Source organism: Boleophthalmus pectinirostris, unplaced genomic scaffold (genome assembly GCF_026225935.1).
Source record: "Boleophthalmus pectinirostris isolate CB_2022bp ecotype Guang Dong unplaced genomic scaffold, ASM2622593v1 HiC_scaffold_7, whole genome shotgun sequence".
Taxonomy (NCBI): domain Eukaryota; kingdom Metazoa; phylum Chordata; class Actinopteri; order Gobiiformes; family Gobiidae; genus Boleophthalmus; species Boleophthalmus pectinirostris.
The window spans coordinates 5,884,223-5,910,837 of NW_026571473.1; the positions used below are offsets into that span (position 1 = coordinate 5,884,223).

The window sequence follows — 26,615 nt, forward strand, 5'->3', positions numbered from 1 at the left end:
CGCAGGATAATGCTGGAAATATGCTCAGAAAGCAGCAACTGTCAGATTTGCAAGGAAAAAAAGTAATTTTCTATCTTTTATGGAAAGTTATGTGGTTGTGTTAAACATGTGCGCTGGTGTAGTATACGATACAGTCGGGCTGGAAGGGTTAAACTCCACACACCACTAGAATTACCTGGAAAATTTCAGATCTGGAATTTCCAATCTCTACTGAACTAAAGGTAAAAGTTATCACTGCATGACATCACAAGGTGGAACAAAGCATTTTGCTTTATTGATGAAGACAGAGTAGCCTCCTAGGACCTGGTGTCCACATCAACACATTTTGTGTTGTTAGTTTTTGCAAATCATTATTCAACTGTGACTTTATTGTTTTCCATCAAAATGATTAAAACATAAAATGAATGTTTTATATATCATATGTGGACATATAAAAATATAAAAAAACATAATTCTTTGTTTTTGCACTCATCAGGTCCAAATAACAAAGAGAAATCAATAAAGCCACAAGAGTTCGGGTCCTAGGATTAATAATAAAGTGTGAATAAAATAGAACAGATACGTTTTGATGAGGTAACAGCTTTATAACACGACTTAAAACTCAAACTGGACCATTAAGTAATCACATAATAGATTATTGTAGTTCACATCCTATAGAGTTAGTGTGGCTCCTGTTTGTCTATTTAAGATGAAGTCAATACATCAGTTTGAAGATTTATTCAAACTATAAATATTTTATCTTCTAATAATTTGATACCAAAACACATGATGTAAATAACAACAGTTTGTAGTTTTTAAAGAGTTGTAGCATTGTTGGTGTGTGTGTGTGTGTGTTTGAGTGTGTGTGTGAGTGCGATAGAGCGGAGCCAGTGGAGCAGACAGAACCAGGTCAGAGCAGAAAAGAGACTGAAGACAGAGCGCTGAGCCTGAGGTCAAAACACAGAGAACACAGAGGGGAGATAATAGAGGAGGAAAGGAGGAGAGGAGGAGAGGAAAGATGGAGAGAGAGAGAGAGAGGGAGTCAGAAGAGGTAGAGACAGGACACCACCAGAACTCAGACTGTCATCCAGTTGAGTAACAAAGCCTGCTTTAGATCCTACAGAAATAATAGTGAAAAATGTGTTGCACAATAGGTCAAAGCTTTGCAAATGTAGTTAGTGTCATGAGGGACTAGGATGTGCTGCTCTCTCCTCCTCCTGCTCCCCCTCTCCTTACGCCTCTGTGTGTCTCCTCTGTGTCTGTTAAAGAGCCCATGTTACACTATTTTATCATCTCTGTTATCATGTTGTTTCCTCATCACAAACAGACCTGGAGTTGTGTTTTGTTTAATTTCCAACTTCTTCTGGAGTTCAGTTTACTTCCCTAATGTCTAAATGAGGACGCTTAGATTTCTACATAAACCTAAAACTAGTGTTGTAGACAAGAGCGCACTAATCGAGACCAACACCAGTCTGAGAGCACAGGGTCCCAAGACCAGGACAAGACCAAGACTTTCAAAGATCGAGACTGAGACAAGACCAAGACCACGGCCCGTCGAGACCAAATCAAGACCATTTTGTCATTTTCTACATTTATTTGTATTTTATATTTATAGTTATTTTGGCACATTTATATCAATGTTTTTATAAATCTATCTCCATTTTATCTGATAAATGTTTACTTAAGATTAAAATAAGCCAAGCAAACTGTTCTGCACTAAAAGACCCTGTGCCCCCTTTTTAGTGAAAGGTGACTCAAGTCACTATTGAGTCACTATTTTTTAGGACTTGAGGCTTGACTTGATAAAATGGACTAAGACTTGGGACTCAACTTGGACTTGAGGCCTGTGACTTGAGAAGACTTGAAGCATTTTTAAATCTGAATTCTTTCTATTCTGACCATAATGATTCACTCTAAGTTCTTATCAAGACAATTAAAAAGGAAATATTAACTAAATTAATTTCTACAACTCTTACATACTCTAGAAATACTCTTATATGAATATACTATGTTTTTTTTAAGTACAATTTATCTTAAAAGTCATATAAACTGCAAAAAACTAAGCTTTATTTGGTATTTTGGTTTAAAGACTTGAAATGACTTAAAGTTCAAAGCAGTCGACTTGGACCTGCCTGCATTTGACTTGGGACTTAACTCGGACTTGAGGTCAGAGACTTGAGACTTACTTGAGGCTTCCAAAACAAAGTCTTGGTCCTACCTCTGCAAGACGGTAAAAAAACAGTTTCAAGGCTGGTCTCGAGACCAAGACCAGTCTCAAGTACTATGACACTACCTAAAACTTCCTTCTTCCTTTGTGCTGGATCATTTTGGCCAGCACTTACTTCACGAGAACGTGCAAAGCGAGTGTTAAGGCGAAGAGAAGGGAGTCGTTTGGAAAAGGCCTCTCCACTGCCAGTTTGTCTGATACTGTCTGCAGTAGAAAGCCTGAAATTCTTGAGCCTTTTAGAAACTCCCAGTCATTTTTTGGTCATTTAAACTTTAAATTCATAGAGTTACACATTCTGATTCTGATTGTTTGTTTCAACAACACAATCAGAATTTGTAATTGGTGAAAAAAAAGTTAATTCTTCTGTGATGAGAGTCAGGACTAAACATGGGGAGTCAGTGTTTCAGTTTTTTGCAGCTAAAACCTGTTTAAATCCAAACTCAAACTGGTTCGGTTTAGTTGTGCATATTTTATTTTTTTTATGATTATTTATGTTTTTTGATTTCTTTGTACAAATTGTGCTATACAAATAAACTTGTCTTGAAAAAAATCAGCTATGAAACTTGAATCTTTCAGCGCGATGTGGATGTGAAACACCTCACCATGTTCTACTCCTGTTACCCTGACAGCTGTGTGTGATGTCTTACCCGCTCCAGAGTGATTTCTTCATACTCGTAGTCTGCTTCTGTTCCATTCACCTGCACACACACAAACACAATTTATAAGAGAAATATAGGCACCTCATTATATATATTTTTATTTCCATTATTATGTTACTTTATTTTACATTAACAATTAACAATTACTCCATTAGTATTCTGTGTTTTCATTTCTTTATTGACAATTACAGAGGCAAGACTCAACGCACGAATGCACGACAACATAAACAATTACTGAGAAAGTCCATCTCTGTCTACTTTCAAACTGCAACTTAAACTGTGGATGAATGAGAACCAAGTCTGTGAACACTTCTAATCTAGACTTTTGCTGTTCTGCATTATGTTTCTGTGTAACTGTAGCAAAAAAAGAAATTCAATTTGTCAACTGGACAAAAGCTTAATTTGGTTGAATATGTTTGGCAGTTCACCCAAGCTGCTGCTTCAGTTTTGGTCAGACACTGGAGGACACTGACTTATATCTGCCTGAAGGGGGCGCTCACGACACTGAAACTACTCTGAAACTAACACACACACTTGTTTACAGTTTCTGTTAGTTTGCTTGGCCTGTTGAACTTGGAGTGTGGGGTCACATTCTATGACAAGTGCAAGTTCACCAGCGTCTGACCAGAACTGAAGCAGCATCTTGGATGAGCTGTGAAACATATTCAACCAAAATAAACTTTTGTCCAGTTGACAAATTGAATTTCTCCTTTTGCCCTGGATTCTACCTGGACGACTGAGGGACTGTGTTTTTGTATTGTGTATTTGTTCTCTGTGTCACCTGCCTATAAGGACAGCAGATGGAAATGATCTTATTTGCTATAATCTGGCATATTTACACTGTAATTACAGATGTTTGTTCATATGCAGCATCCCAATAAATAAACAAATGCAATAAATATGTCACATCTTATTTTTTAAAACCTGTTAATGTCATTTAGACCTCTGCAAACATATTCTAAAAAGCATGTGATTCTTGTATAAGTTTACATTACACATTAATATTTCAGTCTTCTCTCCGTTAAAGGTGCACTGAGTAACTTTTTGGTTGAGGGAATGTTCCACAGTGTGACATTAAACAGCTCTACTTTACATTTATTCAATTACAGGTGATTTTATCGCTGAAAAATACCTAGAAAAACAGGCAATCTGACTGTGAGCCGGGTCGCCTCTCCACAGATCTGACCTGTAACTCGATCTGGTTTGGTCTCCATGGAGATAGAAAGGTTTAATGCCATACTGTGAAACATTCAGGACAAAGCAATAACATCTTGACGAACCCTCCACCAGAAAAGTTACACAGTGCACCTAATGCATCTCAACATGTTTAAAATGACTCCAAAAAAAATCATAATTTAAATTCTTGTCATTAATCGCTATGACGACCGAGTTTCTATATTTGACCAAACGCTCAGACGGGTCGGTGTGTGTTATGAATGACGCGCGTGGATTAGGGTCTTAATGACGGTGTGATGATGTCATTGTGATGTCATACGGCGCGCTGACGTCCCTGAGAGGCTTAGGCTGCCCTTTAACCCCGAGAGAGTTCAATCCAGTCTGCACCCGCCCCACACACACACACGGGGTTTGTCATGAGAACGCATTTTATGACAGAATAATGTGAATAATAATAATAATCCAAGACTCTTCTGAATGAAATGTAATGTAAAAAAAATAAATGAAAGGGCCCATATATTTTCTGATTTATGTTCTAATGTAGTTTCCTCATCACAAACTAGGGGTGTGCAAAAATATCGGAATATCGATATATATCGTATCGTTTAATGTGATGATACAGTATTGATATCGTGGGCTACTGTATCGATATATATCACCAAGAGTATTTTTAGGTGTGTTTTACTAAATTATTTTGTTACAGCTACAGTTTTGTTGCTTGTGGAGTGAAAGGAAACTCATTTATGCGACACATTTGACATTTTCACTGTTTTGAGGATTAAAATGTTTGTGTTTCATATGAACTTTGCACAAGAAGTGGTTTAACAAAGACTTTTGGTATCACAGCCACGATTTAGCCTTTATTTTTTTATTGAACTGTATCGAATCGATTTGAAATATATCATATCAAATCAAAAGTGCACTGTATCGAGGTATGTATCGTATTGTGGTCTGTGTATCGAGGTATGTATCGTATCGGCAACTTCTTAATGATACCAGCCCTATCACAAACAGACCTGGAGTTGTGTTTTGTTTCATTCACACATGTTTAACACACAAATCTGGTATATTTAAGTTGAATTCTTCTCTCAAACTGAAAACCCTGTTCTACCTTGTGATGTCATGTGGTAATACAGGGAGAGCTCCACTGCGTTTTTAAACTCCACACACCTTCACTAGTCAATAAGTTCAGCCTTGAAATTGTCAATCTCTGCTGAACAAAAGGGAAAGGGAGCTGTTAACTTGACTCAACTACCACTTCATGACATCACAAGGTGGAAGAGGATTACTCAAACATGTTTTTGAGCAGATAACAACATTATAACACATATTACAATATCCAGTTACGCAATTTTTTTTTCAGTAGTATTGATACTTGCTTAAAGGGCCCATCTCATGCAAAATAACTCTTTTCACATTGTATCTTCTGCTCATATACAAGCACAATCTGGGTTTTGGAACATCCATGACACAATAGTTATGAAATCTTAGGAACTATGAAAGACCGACTATTGCTCCTGCCCCCCCGTCCTGAGAAAAGCACAAACGTGGCGTAGGCTCTGAGTGAGCCGCCCTTCCTCCGCCCATCTCAGGGAGGGAGGGGGAGACAGACGTGCACCCTGATAGTGGCAGGAATAAACTTTTATTCATCATGGAGATACAGCGCGTTCAGCCGCATGTGTTGGACCCAGAATCGGACGAGGACTTTGAGGAGCACGAAGCTCAAGCACCACGCGTCCACATCAGCTGAACATTACTGATTGGTAAAGTATTAATAAACACTAGTAGATCAACTTATTATATCCTGTTCACTGCAGTGTAGAACAATGAGCTTATCCTGTCGCTTTTGTTTAGGTGTTCATGTGGGAATTGTCAGACGATGTGGGGTGGAGGCGGGGCGGAGGCGGTGGAGCGGGGGAGGGCGGCAGGTGCGAAGCTCTTTCTGCTACGTCAAACGTGTCATAGGTGTATCTGCCGCGTCATCCTTGTAGCAGCTTTAGTTTGTTGTCACGTGGGAGGGTGGCAGAAATACGTTGCAATTTGTTAAAAAAAAACGCCGAATCAATCTAAAAACCACTTCAGCGACATATACATGGCTCACGAATCACTCTTAGAAGGTAGAAACTCTAAAAAGTTGATTTTGCATGAGATGGGCCCTTTAAATTAGTATCTAGTTTTGAGTTCCAGTTTTAGTATCGATCAGTGTCTGATTTTTGAGACTTTAGACAAATCTAGGACGTCCCACACTGACGATGTCTGATCACCAGATCTCAGAAGTGAGACAGGGCTGGGCCTGGTTAATACTTCGGTCGATGGCAGACCACGGGAAGAACCAGGTGACATAGTGAAGTAGCAAGTAGCTCTGACATAGTAAAGGCTCTGAGCAAACACTTTACATAACTTGCTTATGTATGTGGTGTGTGCGTGCAGAGCTGTAGTTTGCTTGCCATCCGGACGCCCTACAAACAGATGCATGTGTCTCACCCCATGCCAGCGAAAGTGAGGGTCGGAAACGCCTGTGACGAATGACCCTGGTCCTATGGGGTAGCAAGCACTTGGTGCCCTACGCACTACAATACTGTGTGTGTGAATGTTGGTGGGGTAGTCGAAGGAGCTGATGGCGCAAACTGGCAGCCTTGTGTCTGTCCCAGCGTAACTGTGGCTATAATAGTATTTAACCACCACTGTGTGTGGAGTGAGAGAATAATGCACAAAATTGGAGACAACTGCTCGATCACCATTTCTATCACTATGGATGGTACAAGATCTCGTGCCACAAGATCTCGTGTGACAAAGTTGCCACAAGATCATGCACATGTGAGAAAAAATGATTGCGTGAGATTTTTGTTTACAGTGTTTACATTTGGATTGGACAATAAAACTTGACATCAGTGTCTTACAGTTCCGAAAAGCTGTGCAGGAATGGAAACAAAAATATGAAATCAAATAAAATAAAAAATTTGAGGGCAAAATTGGAAACTGTATCGTGAAATGTATATACTAGGAACTATGTTAAAATCTCATCTTGTCTCATTCTCTTGGACTCCATCTTGTATCTCATCTCGTCTTAATTGCGTCTCATCCAATCTCCATCTATTACTATTAGTTACTTTGTATAATAAGTTCCTCAACAGCTCAAATTGTTGATGTACAACAAGAAATAAAAGAACATAGTGCAAAGAAAAATTATACATGATAAATAATAAACATTGAGCCCCACAATACAGTTTGATCAGCAGAACTATTAACTAAAACTGCAATTAACTGAATTTTGATCAAGATTTAGATTTGCGTGTCAAACGATCTCCAAACTCATATAATCGAGTTGAAACGATTTATGTGCCGGCGAAATTCAGGACCAGGGGGCGACATCATCGGCAGTGCGGAACATAGAACCTTACGCAGTCGTGCTTGAGCGCAGCACGGATCTAAAGTCCTAGTGTGAGTGCCCCCTAAAGCTTATTAAAGTTTATTTTGGGATATTTTTAATATAAATAAGTATATTTATTATTTTTTTTAATATAGAGATTGTAGAACAGCTGCATATATGGTTTATTTTGGATACATTTATGTTTTTCTATGACTCATTTCATGTTGAAAGTATATTTTATTCTTTTTATGTTTTATACATGGCAAAACTGCAAAAGGTAGATAGTTGTAGCCTATATTTTTAATTTGAAAGTTTTGTGTAAATTATCAAAAACAAAGTGGGTTTTTTGTTTGTTTTTTTGAGAGAGAGAAGAATAAATGAATCATGCAACTAATAAAATAATTGTTTGAATAATTATGATTTTAATATTGATGAAAATAATCGCAATAATGATTTTTTCCATAATCGAGCAGCTCTACTATGAACTATTTACTGGGACTTAACTATTAATCTTGAATAGTCCACAACTGTCCACTACCTGACTGACTGACTCTATGGAGATGTTATTGCTTTGCTTTGAAAGTTCCACAGTACGGCATTAAACGTGTCTATATTCATGGAGACAAGCAGATGCCACAACGAGGCAAAGGTACAGGTTAGATCTGTGGAGAGGCGACCCCGCTCACGGGAAGAATACGTGAGTATTTTGGAGCACACACAACATACACATGCACGTAATTGTATCAAGGCAAGATAAACAGGTCTAATGCAATACTGCGGAACATTCAGGGCGACGCAAAAACAAGCAGATGTCGGACCCTGTACCAGAAAAGTTACACAGAGCGGTTTGGGAGCGGTTTGTCTGTGATCAGAGATGGACCAAAGTGAAGTCTGTGTTATGTGTCTGTGTGTGTGTGTGTTTGTGTCTGTGTGTGTTTGTGTGGTTGTGCGGTGGAGCAGGCTGCAGTGGGTCAGTGGTCCCTCAGGCCTGTCCTAATCCCGAGCTCTAATCTCAGTCAGATTATTCCAGATTGGACTGTCACATATTACAGGCGCACATACGGAGCCCGGTCTGGGGAAAAAGAGCAAAACCGCACTAGACTGTATTGTGCATATGATAAATTTGAGTAATAAACATGTTTTAATACAGCAATATGTGAGTCCAAATCAGGTGTAATGATGCCACTGGTGGTTCTCAGACTCTAAAATGTGATGCAACTGTGGTCCAAAGCAAAAAAAAAAGGTCTGACGAAAGATTTTTGCAGAAACGCCAAAACATTTGCACCTCTACAAGAACTTTGGTGTGCGTTTTCTGTTTTGTTTGTTTGTTTGTTTGCCGTGAGTTTTTCTATTGATTACTGTATTTTCCGCACTATTAGGCACTCTGGATTATAAATTGCAGTGTCATAGAATGGTCTATTTTCAAAAATGTTTAACATATAAACCGCAACGGACTTTAAAAGAAACACAAGAGTGTGATGGGTGAGTGGTTTTGTTTGTTTGTTGCGTTCACGGTGACTCTGGGCTTTGTTCAGTTGTGGCGTGTAGGGAGGGAGCTGTCTGGGATCGCTGGATTGTCGGCGTGTTCGCAGTGACTCAGTTGTTCAGTTGTGTCTAGAAGTGGCACAGTTGCGCTCGCTTTTTCGGTTCGTTCCTCCGTTCCGTTCCTCGTCGGCGTGGAGTGATGAGTGTGTCTGTGGGTGTTTTTCGCTGTGCGGTCGCTGTCTGCTCCGTGTGTGTTTGTGTGTTCTGTGGGTGGTGCAGCTTTGTAGTTTACTGAAGTCGTGCTGGGACCCCCGAGTGGATTCGTGTATAGGGCGCTCTGGATTGTGGGGCGCGCAGTCGTTTTTTGATGGGGTTGGAAGCTTAAGACCGCGCCCTATAGCCCGGAAAATATGGTACATTGTTCTTCACCATTAAATATCTGTAACTTTTCTGGTGGAAGTTCCATCAAACGCTTTTCTCTGAGATGTTGTTTGCTTTGTCTGGAATGTTTTTTCAGTATGGCATTAAAACCTGAAATTGAATACATGTAAGGTAGAGCTGGTTAATGTCATACTATGGGATTAGTCGAAGTAAAGCAATGACATGTCCATAGAAACAAGCAGGTGACGGACCCACAACCAAAAAGTTACAGAGTGCACCTTTAAGACTAGGCCCAAGAACTCACTGTACCAACTGTTTTGAATATTATCAACCTATAAAATATTCTAATGTCATCTGAAACCCAGCAATGTGATTCCATTAATTACTACCAATCACAGATAAATATTTACCAAATGACACACACAATTTCTATCATTAAAAAGTTGGTAAAAAAAAATAAAAAATCTTATCAGGATTTGTCCATAAGATAAAATGTTGCTTTTCAAACGTTTTTCTTTAGTTTCTGTGTCTTTTTGGCCACTTGATCCCCATTACCATCTTAATTCGCAATGTTGTGTTTTTATTGTTCCATCACCAAGTTGTCTTGCACCGAGTTACATTTCAAAACTTTTAACCCCGTACGAGCCTTCCGCAGCCGCAGATCCTCAGGCAGGTCTCTGTGGTTGTTCCACGCTCCATACGAAGGTGATGGAGCCTTTTCAGTCCGGGCCTAGGCTTTGGAACGACCTGCCTGATGAGATAAGGCTCGCACCACCAGGATCATCTAGAGCCCTGCACCCGCGGGACCCGACGCAAAACAGTGCGGCGCGGGACACATTTTGAAAGCTCATTGCGGGACTGCATATCGTGGGAGCGAGCGGGTGGGATGATAAACTGCAGTCCCGCAAACTAAATATGAGTGTAAAGTAAAATATACAAATGATGACTGTAAGCCTATCGTGCATAATTTGTGCTGGATATTTTATTTGGCATTAATAAAAACATTTGAAGCAGCCTAAATGTGCATATGTGCTCTAATCTCGTGCACATTTTGGACAATTCCTTTCCACTTCTCTGTGTTTGATAGAGCATAAGAAAGCAAACATCCCCATCTTGCGGGATTTGCGGGCAGGAGCGAGACAAAATATCGCAGATGCGGGCAGGAGCGGGAATGAAAATTATAATTCTTTGCGGGTGCGGACGGGTGCGGGAGTGGGACTGAAAATTCTGTCCCGTGCCAACCTCTACTTACTGTACCATCTGTATTGAATATTATGGGCCCTTCTGAAACCCAGCAATTTAACTCCTCTAATTGCTATCAACTATGAAAAACGCATGTAAGAAAATGTTTACCACATTGGATCAACAGCTTAATTTAGAAAGTACAAAAATTACACAAAATTTCAAGAATTAAAAAGTTCCTAAAAAATAAAGTCTAATCAGGATTTGCCCACAAAATAAAATGTTGCTTTTCAAACTTTTCTCTGTAGTTTCTGTGTCTTTTTGGCCACTTTATCCCCATTAACCCTCTCAGGCTCAAATTTTAATTTTAGTAACAGGAAAAAATCTGATATATGGGGAAAATGATCATATGGGGTAGTAATATACAATCCTGACTTCTTTTTTTTTTTTGAGAGATACCTTCACATCCAGTGTGTTCTGGGATGCTGCAGATTTGCAGTATTGGTCCGGTGTGGTAAATTAACACTGAAGACTGAAAATGATATGAACACTAATTTTATGTGTAAACCACTTTTCATAACAATGAAAACATAAAGCACAGTGTAACAGCTTTACAGTGGCAGAACAACATCACTTTTTCGTGTGGTGCTCCAAGAAAATTTTTTTATCCTTTGTAAACAACAAAAGTACTTTGCACTTCTGGCAGGCCGTTTGTGTGGAGCCATTCTTGCACAGTCTGCATCGTCCACGTTTATCAGCATGGATGGGAGAAAAGGCTCCAGAGTAAAAAAAGCTCATAAAATATAGATGTGGAGTAAGTAGGTAATTGGCATTTAGCTGTTGCAAATCTGCAACGCCTGCCTGGAGAGGGTTAACCAGTTTAATTCACAACGCGTTCGCACAAAAGACATCTGGAGTAACATAGCGGCGGATCATTGGACCAAGGGCCTGTTTACACGAGAATGCTTGCGGGTAAAAAAAGACATAATATTTTATCAGAATTGCCTTTTGTTTAGACGGTGACAGCGTTTTTGGGGCTTAAAAACGCAAAAATTTGTAACCACCCTCCAGAGTGGAAAAGTTGAATACGCTTCGCCGTAGAGTTTCTGTCTACACTGCCCAGGACGCAAAACTCTAGTCAGATCTGCTCACGTCGCGTACACGTTTACATCACATACATCATCACCTAGAGTCACCACCGAGCCGCCTGGCATGCAAACACAATCCAATTCCACACACTTTTGCGTCACCGTATGCGCGCAGATTTTCTCCTGAAAACACTGAAGCGACGCCACTTTTGGATCTTCTGTTCAGACCGTCATCATATAAACGTAGCCTTAGACAAACTTCATTGATCCACAAGGAAAATGACTTGGACACAACAGCTCATGCATCACAATATATTACAATAATAAAGAGTAAACAATATAAAAAAGGTAAAAGGAAATTCAAAATAAGTAGGAATAAAATATAATATAATAATTATTTTTCCATAAGTATTTACTCTAACCAATACTTTTTAATGCAGTTTAACAGTCTAAGGAAATAGCAATTGCTAGTATTATCAAATGCAGCCAAAGTAGAACCACTTTTTTATCTGTAGAAAAGCTCGATTTGTACATTTGAATCAATGTTTGTACACGATTAAAGACCACTTCCTATGACACTATGGGCCTGAGGCGGGTGAATGAACAGATAAATCAAACCGTAAAATATGTTTTGACCGAGTTGTAAAAAGACAGTGACTGAGCCTCATATGGAGAAGGTCAAAGGCAGATTATAGAAACTCAGAGCTAATAAATAAATGGTATGAAACATGTCTGTGTGTGTGGAACATGTGTCACACCCTCATGTCACTGTAAACATGATTATAACAAGTATCTGAATGGTGATGTGATTGGTTTAGGAGCTGCAGAGACAAACATGTGGGTTTACTTCACTACAGCTTTCATTCATTAGTCTGCACAGAGAAGAAGTGCTTACAGTAATTGTTCGGAAGATGAATAAAAGTCAGACCTGTTTGAATAATATTATAACTTTCACTATTTTTATTTTTTATTTTCTTGTCTATGGCAGATTTGATTTACTTCACATTAAACTAAATGAATGAGTATATCAGAGGCGTCCAAAGCTTTCACTGCAGCCAAATATAGAAACATATTCAGAGCGGAGGGCCACAGGCTGATGGTCAAAACAGTGGATCATGAAGATGGTCCATTTTACGTAGTTTGGACAGAGTTGCTGTACTAGACAAGGCTTGGAACATTCATTCTGTATTTACATTAAAATGTGATGTTACTGAGGTAATAGTGGTAGAAATACTTGTTGTTAAAATGACAACAGGGTACTGCTCTACAACTGTACCAACCACTGATACATTTAAAGGGACAGTCTGGAATTTTGGACATAGGGCCTCATTTTCTACTGAGCCAGAGTGTTGGAGATGTGTGGAGACACTTTTTAAAATATTCCATCCAGTCCTTGTATTTGCAGAGGTCACTGGTGCTAGGCTAGTGCATGTCAATGGCCATAGTTATCCTGCCACTAAAAACAGTCTTACCCACTCCACAAAACACCCGAAGCAAATCTATTATTACACCAGACTGCCCATGTAAATGTCTGTGTTAATAGAATAATGTTTGAAACAAAAATAACCTTGCATCGCATGAATCGTCGCATGTTGAGGGACTATTTTCTCATATATCAGTCCGCCGCTGCCAGGGTTTCTATCAGGAAGTACAACTCACTGCTGCTGCTCAGACATAAATCCTTCAAATGCAAGGTTGGTTTTACTTCTAAAATTATTCTATCAACACAGACATTCACATGGACAGTTTGGTGTAATAAAAGATTTGCTTCGGGTGTTTTGTGGAGTGGGTAAGACTGTTTTTAGTGGCAGGCTAACTATGGCCCTATGTCCAAAATTCTGTACTGTCCCTTTAAAGCCACGAAAGAATGTTGTTTCCTCCTCAAAAACATATCTGGAGTTGTGTTTTGTTTCATTCACACATGTTTGAGTAACTCTTTATTACTACTCTGTCTACATCTGTAAAGCTCAAAATGCTCTGCTCCACCTTGTGATGTCATGTCATGGTAGTTACCTTTTACTTTTAGTTCAGGAGATATTGGCAATTACAGGGCTGAAATTATCCAAATGATTCTAGTGAAAGTGTGTGGAGTTTAAAAACACAGTGAAAAACTTCTGAGTGTTTTCCGTATGACAAAAAAAATAAATAAAAATCAACTTAAATATGCAAGGCTTCTGTGTTAAACATGTATGAATGAAACAAAACACTTTCACAAAGAGGGAAGAACATTATAACATGGATCAGAAGATGAGCTCTTTAAGAATATTGGAATTAAAGTAGAGTATAAATGTGAAGTGCAAATATCGACCTATTAAATCAGTTAACAGTTACATAACGATCTAATCACCAGAACAGAATGTTGCACAACCTAACACATTTTTCCCTAAATACAGGTGTGTTAACAGCCTACTCTTTATTCCATCTTTTTTTAATAACTCAAAGCACAAATATTTACTGTATTTTCCGGATTCTTGAGCGCACCTGAATATAAGCCGCATCAACTAAATTTTAACTAAATTTTCAAATTGTACATATATAGGCCGCACCTGAATATAAGCGGCAGTTGTCCACATCTTCAAGAACGTTTTCAAGTTCGGGCGTCTGCTTTTATCGCCTCTGAAAGTTTTTGTCGTCTTTTTGCATTGAGTCAGTTCGTTAAACTGCCGTCGCCAAAATTTCACCATTGACTCACTGATGCCGAGCTCACGTGCAGCAGCTCGATTTACTTTTTCCACAGTCACATCAATTGACTTTAACTTAAAAGCTGCATCATCTGCATTTCTTCGTGTGTTTTCCATAAGGAGGGTGTGTGTATGAAGCGCAGAATAACTGTTCAAAACACAATCAAATGAGCATCTTCCTCGGCTCATCATCTCCGTCTCTCTCCTGCGCATGTCTCCTGCAGAAAGAGTCTCTGTTTGTATCATGTCAGTGTCTTGGAGGATTTCAGCAGATTTCAGACTCTCTCGGGGGCGGGGCTAGTTGTGTCAATCAGGCATGAGTGGATGTGCGGCTACTGATGTTTGAGACGTTTCTTCTCGTCATTTACGCAGACGGGTAAGACGTATCCTCCTCACTAATTTTCATTTAGTGTCATAACTTATTTTATCACACGGCGATGAAATATTTGAGTGTGCTGACTCTAACTAGTGTAGCAACTTCATGTTAACTCTAGATCCATGTGTAAATTGCACAAACAGTGACGTTTTCTGCACTCAGGCTCCTCGTATCCGCTGTGTTTCCAAACCATAGACCGTTTATATGAACGGACAATGTGCCAAACAAAGAATCCATCCATATATTCGCCACACCGTTTTATTAACTGCAGGGTTGTTAGAGAATTTTTATGTTATAAGCATTTCTCATGTAAAGGCAATCATGATGTAGTATAAGTTCTTTTTGTTTTACTTGTCTTGTTGCGTTCAAGCTGTATCAGGTGATCTTGCTGATGCATCGGCTGACTCATTAAAGATAATGTACCGGGAGAAACAAATAGTAATGGTAAACATCATGAGGTTAACACAGAACTCTGGGGTATTGCTAGAGGCTCTACTACCTGGAATGTGAAACCTGTGTATAATGGGGCTGTGTCAGTGGAAGCTTGTCAGTCATGAGACAACATGTGAACAATAGGTACTGTATTCAAAGTAACCTACTGTATGCTAATTGTGTGCTCTACAATAAAAGGCCGATGGAGAGAAGAGAGCTTCAGTTAGGATGAGACAGGCAGCTCTCTCCTACTCCTTGCGACAGGCAGAGCTCTCTCTTAGTCCTTGCGCAAGTAAAACCAACCACTGTGTCCCTGGCGTGTTCTTTAATATTTGAGGTCGGGGTAAATTCCCTGACAAGGGTTCAAAGTGTGAGAAAAAAGTTGCGCCTTATAGTCCGGAATTTACGGTAATTTAAAAGTGCATTGTGTAACTTTTCTGGTGGAGGGTCCGTCAAATGCTTTTATCCATGGAGACGTTATTGCTTTGTCTTGAATGTTTCACAGTATGGTATTAAACCTTTATAACTTCTCTCAAATTTATGTCTCTCTTTTTTAATTTTAATCTTTATGATTATTTATATTTTGATTTGGTTTTATTGTGATTTTAATGTATTTCTTATCCTGTAAAGCACTTTGAATTACTTTGTGTACGAATTGTGCTATACAAATAAACTTGCCTTGCCTTGCCTTCATGGAAACTAAACCAGACTAAGTTACAGGTCAGATCTGTGGAGAGGCGACCCCCGCTCACAGTCAGAATGTCTGTTTTTCTAGGTATTTCGAGCTATAAAACCACATGTAATTGAATAAATGTAAGGTAGAGCTGTTTAATGTCACGCTGTGGAATATTCCAGGCAGAGCAACGACATTTCCCGTAGAAACAAGCGGGTGACGGACCCTCCACCAGAAAAGTTACACTATGCATGCGCCTTTAAACCACAAGAATACAAGTCAGTACTCACATATGGGGGTGTTTCTACGCTGTCTGTGTTGACCACGACTGGAGGAGGGTTGGCCTGTAAAACAAAACAAAAAAACACACAAAAAGTTCATTTAAACAGCTTGGAAATTTCATATTTACTTTCCAAACTCGTGCACTTACTCGTCTCATGTTCTGATACAGCATGATGCTAAAGATTAACACTTTGCACTGAGGAACATCGCATGATACGGTGCTCAAGCGTCACTATGGAAACCTTGGGTATTCCACACTGAAGCCATCCCGACCACCATCTGCTCTTAATATTTAAGCAGAATTGGCCAAAAATATGCCAAAAAACTGAAAATATTCACAACATGGCAACACTGAATGCACACGCTGATTCGCTTATTGTGTTCTAACATAGTTTACTGGCTCGAAAAATGAGATAAGATAAGATATTAACGTCGTAATCAGAGCCTAAGTAAGTAAAATTAAAAATTAAAAATTACACTGAGGAACACCAGTCAAGTATGAAACCAAAATAAACCTTGGTCTGGAAAAAAAGAAATGATCAGAAACCCAAATGAACCTCACTGAACTGTCCAAAACGATTCTCGATTCGGTCTAAATGAAGCAAAACTGAATTAAAAGGCAAAAAACACTTATTCCAATGCATAACCAAGCAAAGAATGATTTAAAATTTGCCAGGAATTTGCAAATTTTAAAAAACACTGTGTACAAAAAGTAATTATTGTAACTAAACGCCGCAAAAAGTCATTTTTTTTTACATACTTGTGGTCTAAAAAAAGACTAGCAAACTCCTAAACTGTCAAAGAATATTTTCATTTCTACATGTTAAACAAAAGTACAGAGATCTCAGTTTGAAATCTTAAATCTTTTCCCAGGAAAAGATCCACACAGATCCATAAAAACATAAAAAGCGTGTAGTCCGACCAAAAGCACAGTTGGTGTCAGCAGTGATAAAAGACTGTTGTGTATCTCTGGGCGCTTTAATCTTTCTCTCATCCTCTGGCCCCTTTCACAGCTGTCCGTCACTCTGCGCCGCGACAGGATTGGCCGCCTGATCTCTGAAGGGGGCGGGACCGGAGCGGGGATCAGGTAGGATTACAGATCAAAGTGGGCGGGGCTACAGGACATAAACCCCCCAAAACGCAAACAAAACACGCCACGGGGAAAGTGAACAAATGCAGATAAGCAAGCAAAAAATTTACAAAAAAAAATGTAAAAAGCTACCAAAAAGTATAAAAAACAGCTAGAAAGAATTAAAGATATTTCCTTCTCTGCAGGGAAATATTTCAAGGTTCACTAACGCCTCATTCTTGTCTTCATGGACGTAGATTAAGGGTGTGCAAAATACTGAAATATCGATATATCGTATCGTTTAATTTGATCATACAGTGTCGCTATTGTGGGCTGCTATATCGATATATTGGCAAGAGTAATTTTAGGTATATTTAACTTAATTATTTTGTGTAAGAGCTACAATTATGTTCACATTTTCACTGTTTTGATGAGTAAAATTTATTTTTTCATGTTAACTTTGCACAAAATTATTAGACTTAGGCTACGTTCAGACTGCAGGGCTTAATGCTCAATTTGGATTTTTCTGTGAAATCCGATGTTTTTGCGAGGTCGTTCACATTTACAATTAAATGTGACTTGTGTGTGATCTCCAGTGTGAACTTTAAAAGCCACAAAAGTGTCCTGCATGTGCATTGGAAGACACAACGACGTTACACACAGCGAGCGTGCTCAGTGTTTACGAAAGCTGCCGAAACGCTGAGTTTGTCTCCCAAAATATGGTCCAGTTCTTCGGAAAATGGACAGGTTACACGTCCACGGCCGCTTTGTTTGTTTGAGTCTTTACCTTCCTTGTATTTTTCTCGCAGGCTCTTTATTTTTCATTGACATTGGAACCAGGACCGTCTGTAGCCGCGCTCAGACATTTCTTTGTCAAACATTTCAAAAATGATAAGACTCCTCTAATTTGGCCTGAATACAGTGATGCCCCCAAATATGAATGAACTCCATAAGCTCGCTTTCCCTCCATTGACGAGACTCTGAGCCTGACGTGGGATGAATGTGACCTGAAGTCGCATGTCAAAAGATCAGATATGTTTCGTTTTTAGGAGCACATGTCCAAGTGTCCTGGGTCACATTTGAAAAAATCTGATCTGTGTCGTTCAGACTGTCATTAAAAGATCAGATACAGGAGCACAGTGGCGAAAAAAAATCTGATTTGGGTCACTTCAGGCTGCAGTCTGAACGTAGCTGAAGTGGACTTTTAGTATCACAGACACAATTTAGCCTTTTTTTCACTGAACTGTATCGAATCAATCTGAAATATATCATATTGAATCGTACTGAATCGAAAGTGCACTGTATCGAAAAACGTATCGTACTGAGGCCTGTAGATACGTTTAATGCCATAGTGTGGGACATTCCAGACAGATTTTCATGCAGACATCTCCACTGGAAAAATGACATAGTGCACTTAGGACTATGTTGGTGATGGTGGTGTCTTGGATGAAAAACAACAACAACAACAACAACACACAGAAAACACACAAATTGGGACTAAACTGGTACAAAACCTGGACTAGACTGGGACTAAACCAGGATGCGAACAGGACTCAATCAAGTCTAAACCAAGACCAAACCAAGACTTTTTGAAAACTGAGTCTGCAGAGACAGAGAGAGCCGTTATGGACACTTGCACACGCACCATATTGGGACTAAACCCAGATCTACAGCAAGACTAGACCAGATCTAAAGCAGGACTAGACCAGATCTAAAGCAGGACTAGACCAGATCTAAAGCAGGACTAGACCAGATCTAAAGCAGGACTAGACCAGGACCAAAGCAGGCCTTCATTATCAATAAACTGGGATCAAACCAGGACAAAATGTGAACACAAAGTGAACCTACAAGAGGACAAAACCCCTTGATGACCTGAACTTTGGAACAATACAGTATTGACTCTTTGGTGAAACAGTTTCGACTACAGCCCAAAAAAGATTCAGTTCACAGTGTCCGTTTTTAACACATCCAGGAGCATTAAAGTCCCTGCATACCAAAGTCCCCATGTATTATTTGGCCAAATTTAGTCTTGCCCCAGTACAGATATTGTATAAGCGGCTCTTGAGTTCAGAATAAGTCAGCTGTGTACTATCGGTATTACATTTTTTATCTTTACTGTGCAATAATCAGAAAGTGCACTGTTAGAATGATAGTTGTTAATGTTACATTCAAAAACCTGAAAGGTCAAGTGAATAAAAAAATTAAAAAATCTCTCAAAACACTCTCTAAAGCATGTGTGTTACCAGACGTAGAGCAGACTTATGGAAGAACTTAGACGACTAGGCATGTGCAAAAATATCAAAATATTGATATATCGTATTGTTTAGTGTGATGATATTGTTTTCATGATTAAAATGTTTGTGTTTCAGATTAAATTTGCACAAAAAGTGGTTTAACAAAGACTTTTAGTGTCACAGCCATGATTTTGACTTTATTTTTTATTGAACCGTATCGAATTGTTTTGAAATATATCGTATCGAATCGAAAGTGAGATATGTATCGTATCGTGGCCTATGTATCGAGGTATGTATCGTATCAGCAAATTCTTAATGATACCAGCCCTATAGACGACCATATCAAAGCTTGTACTAACTTGGTGCACTTCAGAAAGCAATATAAAAATCAAATCTAACAGAAATAGAAGACATTTCATTTAATACATTTTAACATTACCTTTAACATGATCTTTTATTTTGGTAAACTCATAAATGCTACAGTTTGTGCCTTCTTTATCATTATTATTAGGTTGTCCATAAACGACCATAAACGAAAACAAAAACAAAAAAAATCCATACACTTTTTTCATTCTCATTCTGGTTTATTTTGTACGATCAGAAACGATAAACTTTTGTGCCTTTGTTAACATTATTATTAGTTTGTACGACCATAAATGAAAAAAAAAAAAAACTGGCATCTTTTTAAAAAATGAAAAGAACTAAGAAAAACAAAGATTATATTTCTGTTTGAGGGGTCAGTGTGTGGAACAATCTGAGTGATGATTTATAAAAAAAAAAAGTCTAACACTGTAGAAGCCTTATAAATAAAAAAAAGAGTATAAAGCGTCATGTTTGAAAGATATAGAGCTCTGGAATGAATGAATTATGCATTAAATTTGGTTTGTTTTAATTTATATTTTGTCTCTTAAATATACAGCAAGTCATAAGTGAAATTGTAAATGCAAACTTGCTGTTCATACATTTCTTTTTTTCTTGGAATTCTGTCATTGTTTAACCTTTACAAACTGTTCATTTCCTGTTCTTCTTTTGCATGTATGAGTGAAAACAAACTTAGAAGAAAAGACCTCTCTCCCCCTTGATTGACTTGTGCTCCTTATGTGCTCCATAAACAGGATGATCTCTCCATTCACTATTTTGAGATTCCCCTTTGCCTCTTCAAACACCAACAAGTGTCTGTCTCTGGGAACGTGGGGCATGGGGGAATCTCAACACAGTGAACTCTTGAACTCTGACACCACTGTCCCGTAAACAAATCCACACAAACATGGTCACGGTGCAGTTTCACAGGTTCAAGATTCCATAAAACTTCCATTTTCCTTCATTTGATCCGCACTGATAGATCTAAAATCCATCTCCATAGGATTAAACCTGAACCAGCCTCAGCGTCCAACCTGTACAAAAGTATAAAATTTCGAAATATTTTCATTTTTGTGTATTTTGACAAAATTTAGGGAAACTCATCAAATTTCAGGATAAAAGAACGATGCTTAGTGTATTTTTACTACTCTTGAATGTCAAAACGGGTCAAATTTAACCCCACTAGTATGTAAGGGTTAATACGTTTTGGCATTAGAAGTACTTTCTACTTCAGTGTTCAGTTTTGTTTTGTTTTGCAGTGCTGCAAAATGACAGAATGAACTACTACTAATATGACCACAGCGACAAAAATTTGTGTGAAAAGTGCATAGAAAGTCATTGCGGTGAATAATTCGGATGCCCAGAATGACAATGAAATTTGGACCATTTGAAACTGTTCAGATTGAAGCTGTTCTGTTTTTCCCATATTTTTGGACAGTTACATCACCTAAAATACACAACTGCTTATCTAATCACGAGAATCCCATGCATTTTTCCGTAAAGAGGATAATTCCGTTACCTAAATATGTGCAGTCTTTACGATTTCGCAATTGCAAATTTAATTCAATTGCGACGTAATTGTCCAGGTCGAGTTTAAACACACTTCCCCCGTTAGAGTCAGTCATAGAGAGAGCAGCCGTGTTACATAAGGTCTGTGTAAGAGAAACCTGCGCAGGCCAAAAGGACAAATCTGATCACAGCAGACACACACACACACACACACACACACTCACGCTCTCTATAAAACTGATTGTCTGTTACATAAGACCTTTAGCGGCGAGTCTCGTCCTGACGAAAAATACAGGATCAAAATACTATAATACGATTGGTTACAGGGCCGTGCGATTGACATTTTAATCAAATCAGCGTTCATTCACTTCAGTTTGTGAATGATCAGCGTGGGACTTTTTATTGACAGGTCCACAGCCAATCATCTGTCAGGAAAAGCAGCAGTAAAGGGAAATCAACTGTGCTTTACTGGGTTAAAGATACAATGTGTAACTTTCTGGAGGTCGCATGTCAACTACATTCAGTTAAGACGCATGGAAGTTTTTACTGCGATAAACACAACCAAGAAGGGGGGAAATCATGCTTTAATTTGACTATATTTATAGCTAAAAACGTTCATACTACTAACTAAAATATTATTAGTATCACAGACATGATTTTGACTTTATTTTTTTATTGACCTGTATCGAATTGTTTTGAAATATATTGTATATTGTATGTAATATATATATATGTATATATATATATATACATATATATATAAAGTGCACTGTATCGAGATATCGAGATATATATCGTATCGTGGCCTATGTATCGAGGTATGTATCGTATCAGCAACTTCTTAATGATACCAGCTCTATAGACGACCATATCAAAGCTTGTACTAACTTGTTGCACTTCAAAAAAACAATATAAAAATCTAATCTTACAGAAATACCTAGAAGACATTTTATTTTATTCATTTTAACATTACCTTTAACATTATCTTTTATTTTGGTAAGCTCATAAATGATACAGTTTCTGCCTTCTTTATCATTATTATTAATTTGAACGACCATAAACGAAAACAAAACAAAAAATCCGTAAATTTTTTTCATTCTCATTCCGGTTTATTTTATACGATCAGAAATGATAAACTTTTGTGCCTTCGTTAACATTATTATTAGTTTGTACGACCATAAATGGAAAAAAAAAAAAAAAAAAAAAACTTAACTGGCATTTAAAAAAAAAATGAAGATAAAAAAAACTAAGAAAAATATTCTAAAAGTCTCATTCATTAAAGGTACATGTAACCCCTGCAAATTTCAGCACAAATAAACTAAATGTATTATTGCTACATATTAAATTCTGCACTGCTGTCTGAGTTGCTCTTGAGTTCTCGCGTTATTTTGGGTTCTTTCGTGGTACTCGTGGTTAGGGATGGGCATGATTAGTCAACTAATCGATAACTGATCATTAAGAATTTCGTTGGTTACGTTCATTTTTAATCGACAAACCGAATGTAGGCTGCTGTGCGTAGCGTAGGGTGACCAAACATCTGTTTTTCCCTGTACATGTCCGTTTCCCACATCTTGTCCTGGCTGTCCGGGTTTGTTTTTTTTATATATATATAAAATGATGTAAATGTCTGGGTTTTAATGATCTTTCATTGGGCCATTAAACTGGCTCTCGTAGTTCTCTGTAACTCAGAAGGAGCGTCAGTTGGTCAGCCTGCAACATGCCGAAACGCAAATGCGCATTTAACGATGACTTGTACAAGAAATTCCCCGCTTTCCTTTCCGGTCGGGACAAGTGTGAGGCCATGTGCACAGTGTACAAAGCAGTAAATATGTTTCGGTGTCCAGTGGGGGTGTCAGGGACCTCAAAGCACCAGGACACCGAAAAACATGAAAAAGCTTTGTCAGGTGAGAATAGCTCAATGTCGATGACGAGGCCCCACCTCTCTCCCCCCCGTACGGTGTCCTGGTTTTGACAAACACAAATATGGTCACACTAACCTGTATTCCACTGCGTCGTGTCGCATCAGCACACAAGAACTGTTTTTTTCTTCACTTAATTTATGCAAATGAGCCATGTGGTTTTAAGTTTTGTTTCTGTGAGACTTGTGCAAAGCTTCATTAAACACATTATAATGTCAAACGGGCTGATGTGGCTCTAGAGTCGTTACAGTTTATATGTCGTAAAGTTGAATTTATTTATGCAGATTAGTAGTGCAGATAGTAATAATAATGATGATAATTTTAGTATAAAAATGTTAATGCTTAATCGATAATAAGAAGATTAAGAAAATTTAATTGAATGCCCATCCCTGCTCGTGGTCTGTTTTAGTTTTAATCATGGCGCGGCCGACAGTCGGGCATTCAATGGGGGGAGTGTTTGGAAGAGCTGCAGCAGATGTTATATGAGACCGTTCGGAGCCGTCTGACACGAGTGGCGTGCTTAAATAGTCACATTGAGCTGGCTGAGTCTTTTTTCTTTTCCCTGTTCATGCTTCAACCAGTTGATGGCGAGTTTACCAGGATCTACAAGTCAAGCATCAGTCAACTTTGATCAAGTTCTCCACCTGTGCGGCAAGAAATATAAACTCTAATGCTCTGCTCCCCCATTGTTTTCTTTTCACATCCTACATCTGCTTCCCACAACAACACTCTTTAACCAGTGAACTTTATAAATTGACTTTTGAGTGTCAGTGAAACTACTACCACCCTGGATTGAAGTTTGGGGAAACTTTGGATACACGGACACTGAGATTTTTAATAACTATTGCTAATGATTGTCTGATTGTAGGTGGGATGGATGTGACCTGAAGTCGCATGTCAAAAGATCAGATATGTATTGGAGCACATATCAAGCCAAGTAGCTTGGGTCACATTTGAAAAAATCTGATCTGTGCCATTAAAAGACCAGATAGAAAAGCATAGGGGCGAAAACATCTGATCTGATTTAAGTAGATTTTTAGTATCACAGCCACAATTTAGCCTTTTTTTCAAATCGATTTGAAATATATCATATCAAATCGTATTGAATCGAAAGTGCACTGTATCGAAAAATGTATCATATCGAGGCCTATTCATGGAGGTATGCATTGTATCGACAACTTCTTAATGATGTAGACACGTTTAATACTATATTATTACATCCTATTTGCCACTTCATTGCTTAAGTCTTAGTCTAATGAGCAACTTAAGGGGTAAATTCTTCATACAGTGTGTAACTTTCTGGAGCTGACACATCACCAGCATGATTCCAGGGAAACGAAGTTAAAGCCATACTTTGGAACATTCTCCATTGAAAGAGAGATAAGTTTCTTGCCTTACTGTAGAATATTACAGCAAACATTTCAGTGGAAACAAACAGGAGGATCCCACCTTCCAGGTCAAATAAGAGTCAGGTTTGTGGAGATGCAAGCCTGCTCACAGTAAGGACACATGTTTTAAAATTAAACAAAAAACTTACCAAAATTGATGCAAAAAGCTTTTATTTTAATCTATTGTTATAACTATTTTATATCTGTGAATCTGTGATACATTTTTTGCCCTATTGCCCAACCTTAATTCTTTTGGATGGGAAATATTGGCAGAAGTTATGAGCTAATACATATTTTTGGATGATTTGATAAATTTACACAATATTATGACAAGAAATCTGCTAAAACGTGTCTGTAAATGTCTTGGTTAAAGGTGCACTGTGAAACTTTCTGGTCTGGAGTCCATCACCTGCTTGTTTTTTTATGATATAAACAGCTCAACTTTACGTTTATTCAATTACAGGTGGTTTTATAGCTCAAAAATACCTAAAAAAAACCAGACATTCTGACTTGCCTCTCCACAGAACTGACCTGTAACTTGGTCCAAAGAGAAAAGTATTTTACGGGGACCTCCATCGGAAAAGAACCTTTAAGAAAATCTGCTAAAACGTGCTGGCAAATCTCAACATATTGATATTCTAAACTACTAACTAAAACTACTACTATAAATGTTTCCATATGCACGTCCGACCTCCACACGAGGCCCATTCAAATCCAGCCACTCATTAATCCCGTGGAAATGTGCAATCAACTAATTTGCAAATCAAACTGAACAAAGCTTTAATTAAACTAATGCAACAGAGGTAATTATGTTAATGATCCTCGTCATGTTAATCAAATGTCCTCATTAAGCAGCCCAGAGAGACACAGCGGCTGTCACTTTAGGGTCTATTTCCACTTATTTTAAGTCCAAATTATAGCATTAAATGATCTAAGTGTTTCTAATAGTTTTTGTTTGTTTGTTTGTTTTGTGCTATTAAAAAAAAGAAAAAAAAAAAAAACTGTGAGCGGGGTCGCTGTAACTTCACATAGCATTACATACTTCTTTCCATGGAGATAGGAGATAAATAGTGTTTAAAGCCATATTTAAAGGTGCACTGTGCAACCTTTTAGTTGGGGGTGCCTCACCTGCTTGTTTCTGTGAATATGTCACTGTTCTGTCTAGAATGTTCCATAGTGTGACAATAAACAGCTTCTATCACATTCATCCATCCATTTTTTCTACTTATCCAGCTGGGAGTTCCTAAGGGAGGACTCCCAGACTTCTTTCACCCTGGACACTTCCCCCAGCTCCTCCAGGGGGACCCCAAGGTGTTCACAGGCCAACCGAGAGACACAGTCCCTCCAGCTTGTCCTGGGTCTTCCCCAGGGCCTCCTCCCAGTGGGACATGCCGGAACACCTCCTGAGGTAGGCGCCCAGTAGGAATCCTGAACAGATGCCTGAGCCACCTCAGCTGGCTCTTCTCAACGTGGAGGAGCAACAGCTCTACTTCGAGCTCCTTTCATGTGATTGAGCTCCTCACCCTATCTCTCAGGGAGCACCCAGCCACCCTGCGAAGGAAACTCATTTCAGCCGCTTGCATCTGCGATCTCGTTCTTTTGGTCATTACCCAAAGTTCATGACCATAGATGAGAGGAGGAACGTAGATTGACGTTAAATCAACAGCTTTGCCTTTCGGCTCAGCTCCCTCTTCACCACAACTGTCCGACACAGCGACCGCATCACTGCAGATGCTGCACTGATCCACCTGTCAATCTCTACCTTACATTTATTCAATTACTGGTGGTTTTACAGTACTAAAATACCTAGAAAAACAGGCATTCTAATTGTGAGCGGGGTCGCCTCTCCACAGATCTGACCTGTAACTTGGTCTGGTTTGGTTTCCATGGTGATAGAAAGGTTTAATACCATACTGTGAAGCATTCAAGTCAGAACAATAATACTTCCATGGAGAAAAGCATTTCACGGACACATAGACAATGCACCTTTCAGACCCACTTTTTAATGTAACCAGACGATCTTATATCGAACATACCTGCACCTGAGCGTGTATGGGAGTGAAGTGATGCAGCAGCGCCCCCTGTGGGACGGCCTCACAGTGCGACGTCCAGATGTAAGTGTCTTTGGGCCACGGCTTGCACCCT

The 26,615-nt window shown here is 38.7% G+C and overlaps 1 protein-coding gene across 3 annotated transcripts in view; it reads right to left on the minus strand.

Annotated features, from left to right (window-relative positions):
* The window catches only part of LOC110164226 (disks large homolog 1-like), a 406,356-nt gene that overhangs the window by 102,940 nt on the left and 276,801 nt on the right, over positions 1-26,615 (minus strand). For all 3 annotated transcript variants that reach the window (XM_055165342.1, XM_055165341.1, XM_055165340.1), the window contains 2 exons: positions 16,000-16,053; positions 2,854-2,904 (listed from right to left, as the gene is read on the minus strand). In XM_055165342.1, coding sequence (XP_055021317.1) covers positions 2,854-2,904; positions 16,000-16,053 — 105 coding nt within the window. The remainder of the gene's footprint in view (positions 1-2,853; positions 2,905-15,999; positions 16,054-26,615) is intronic.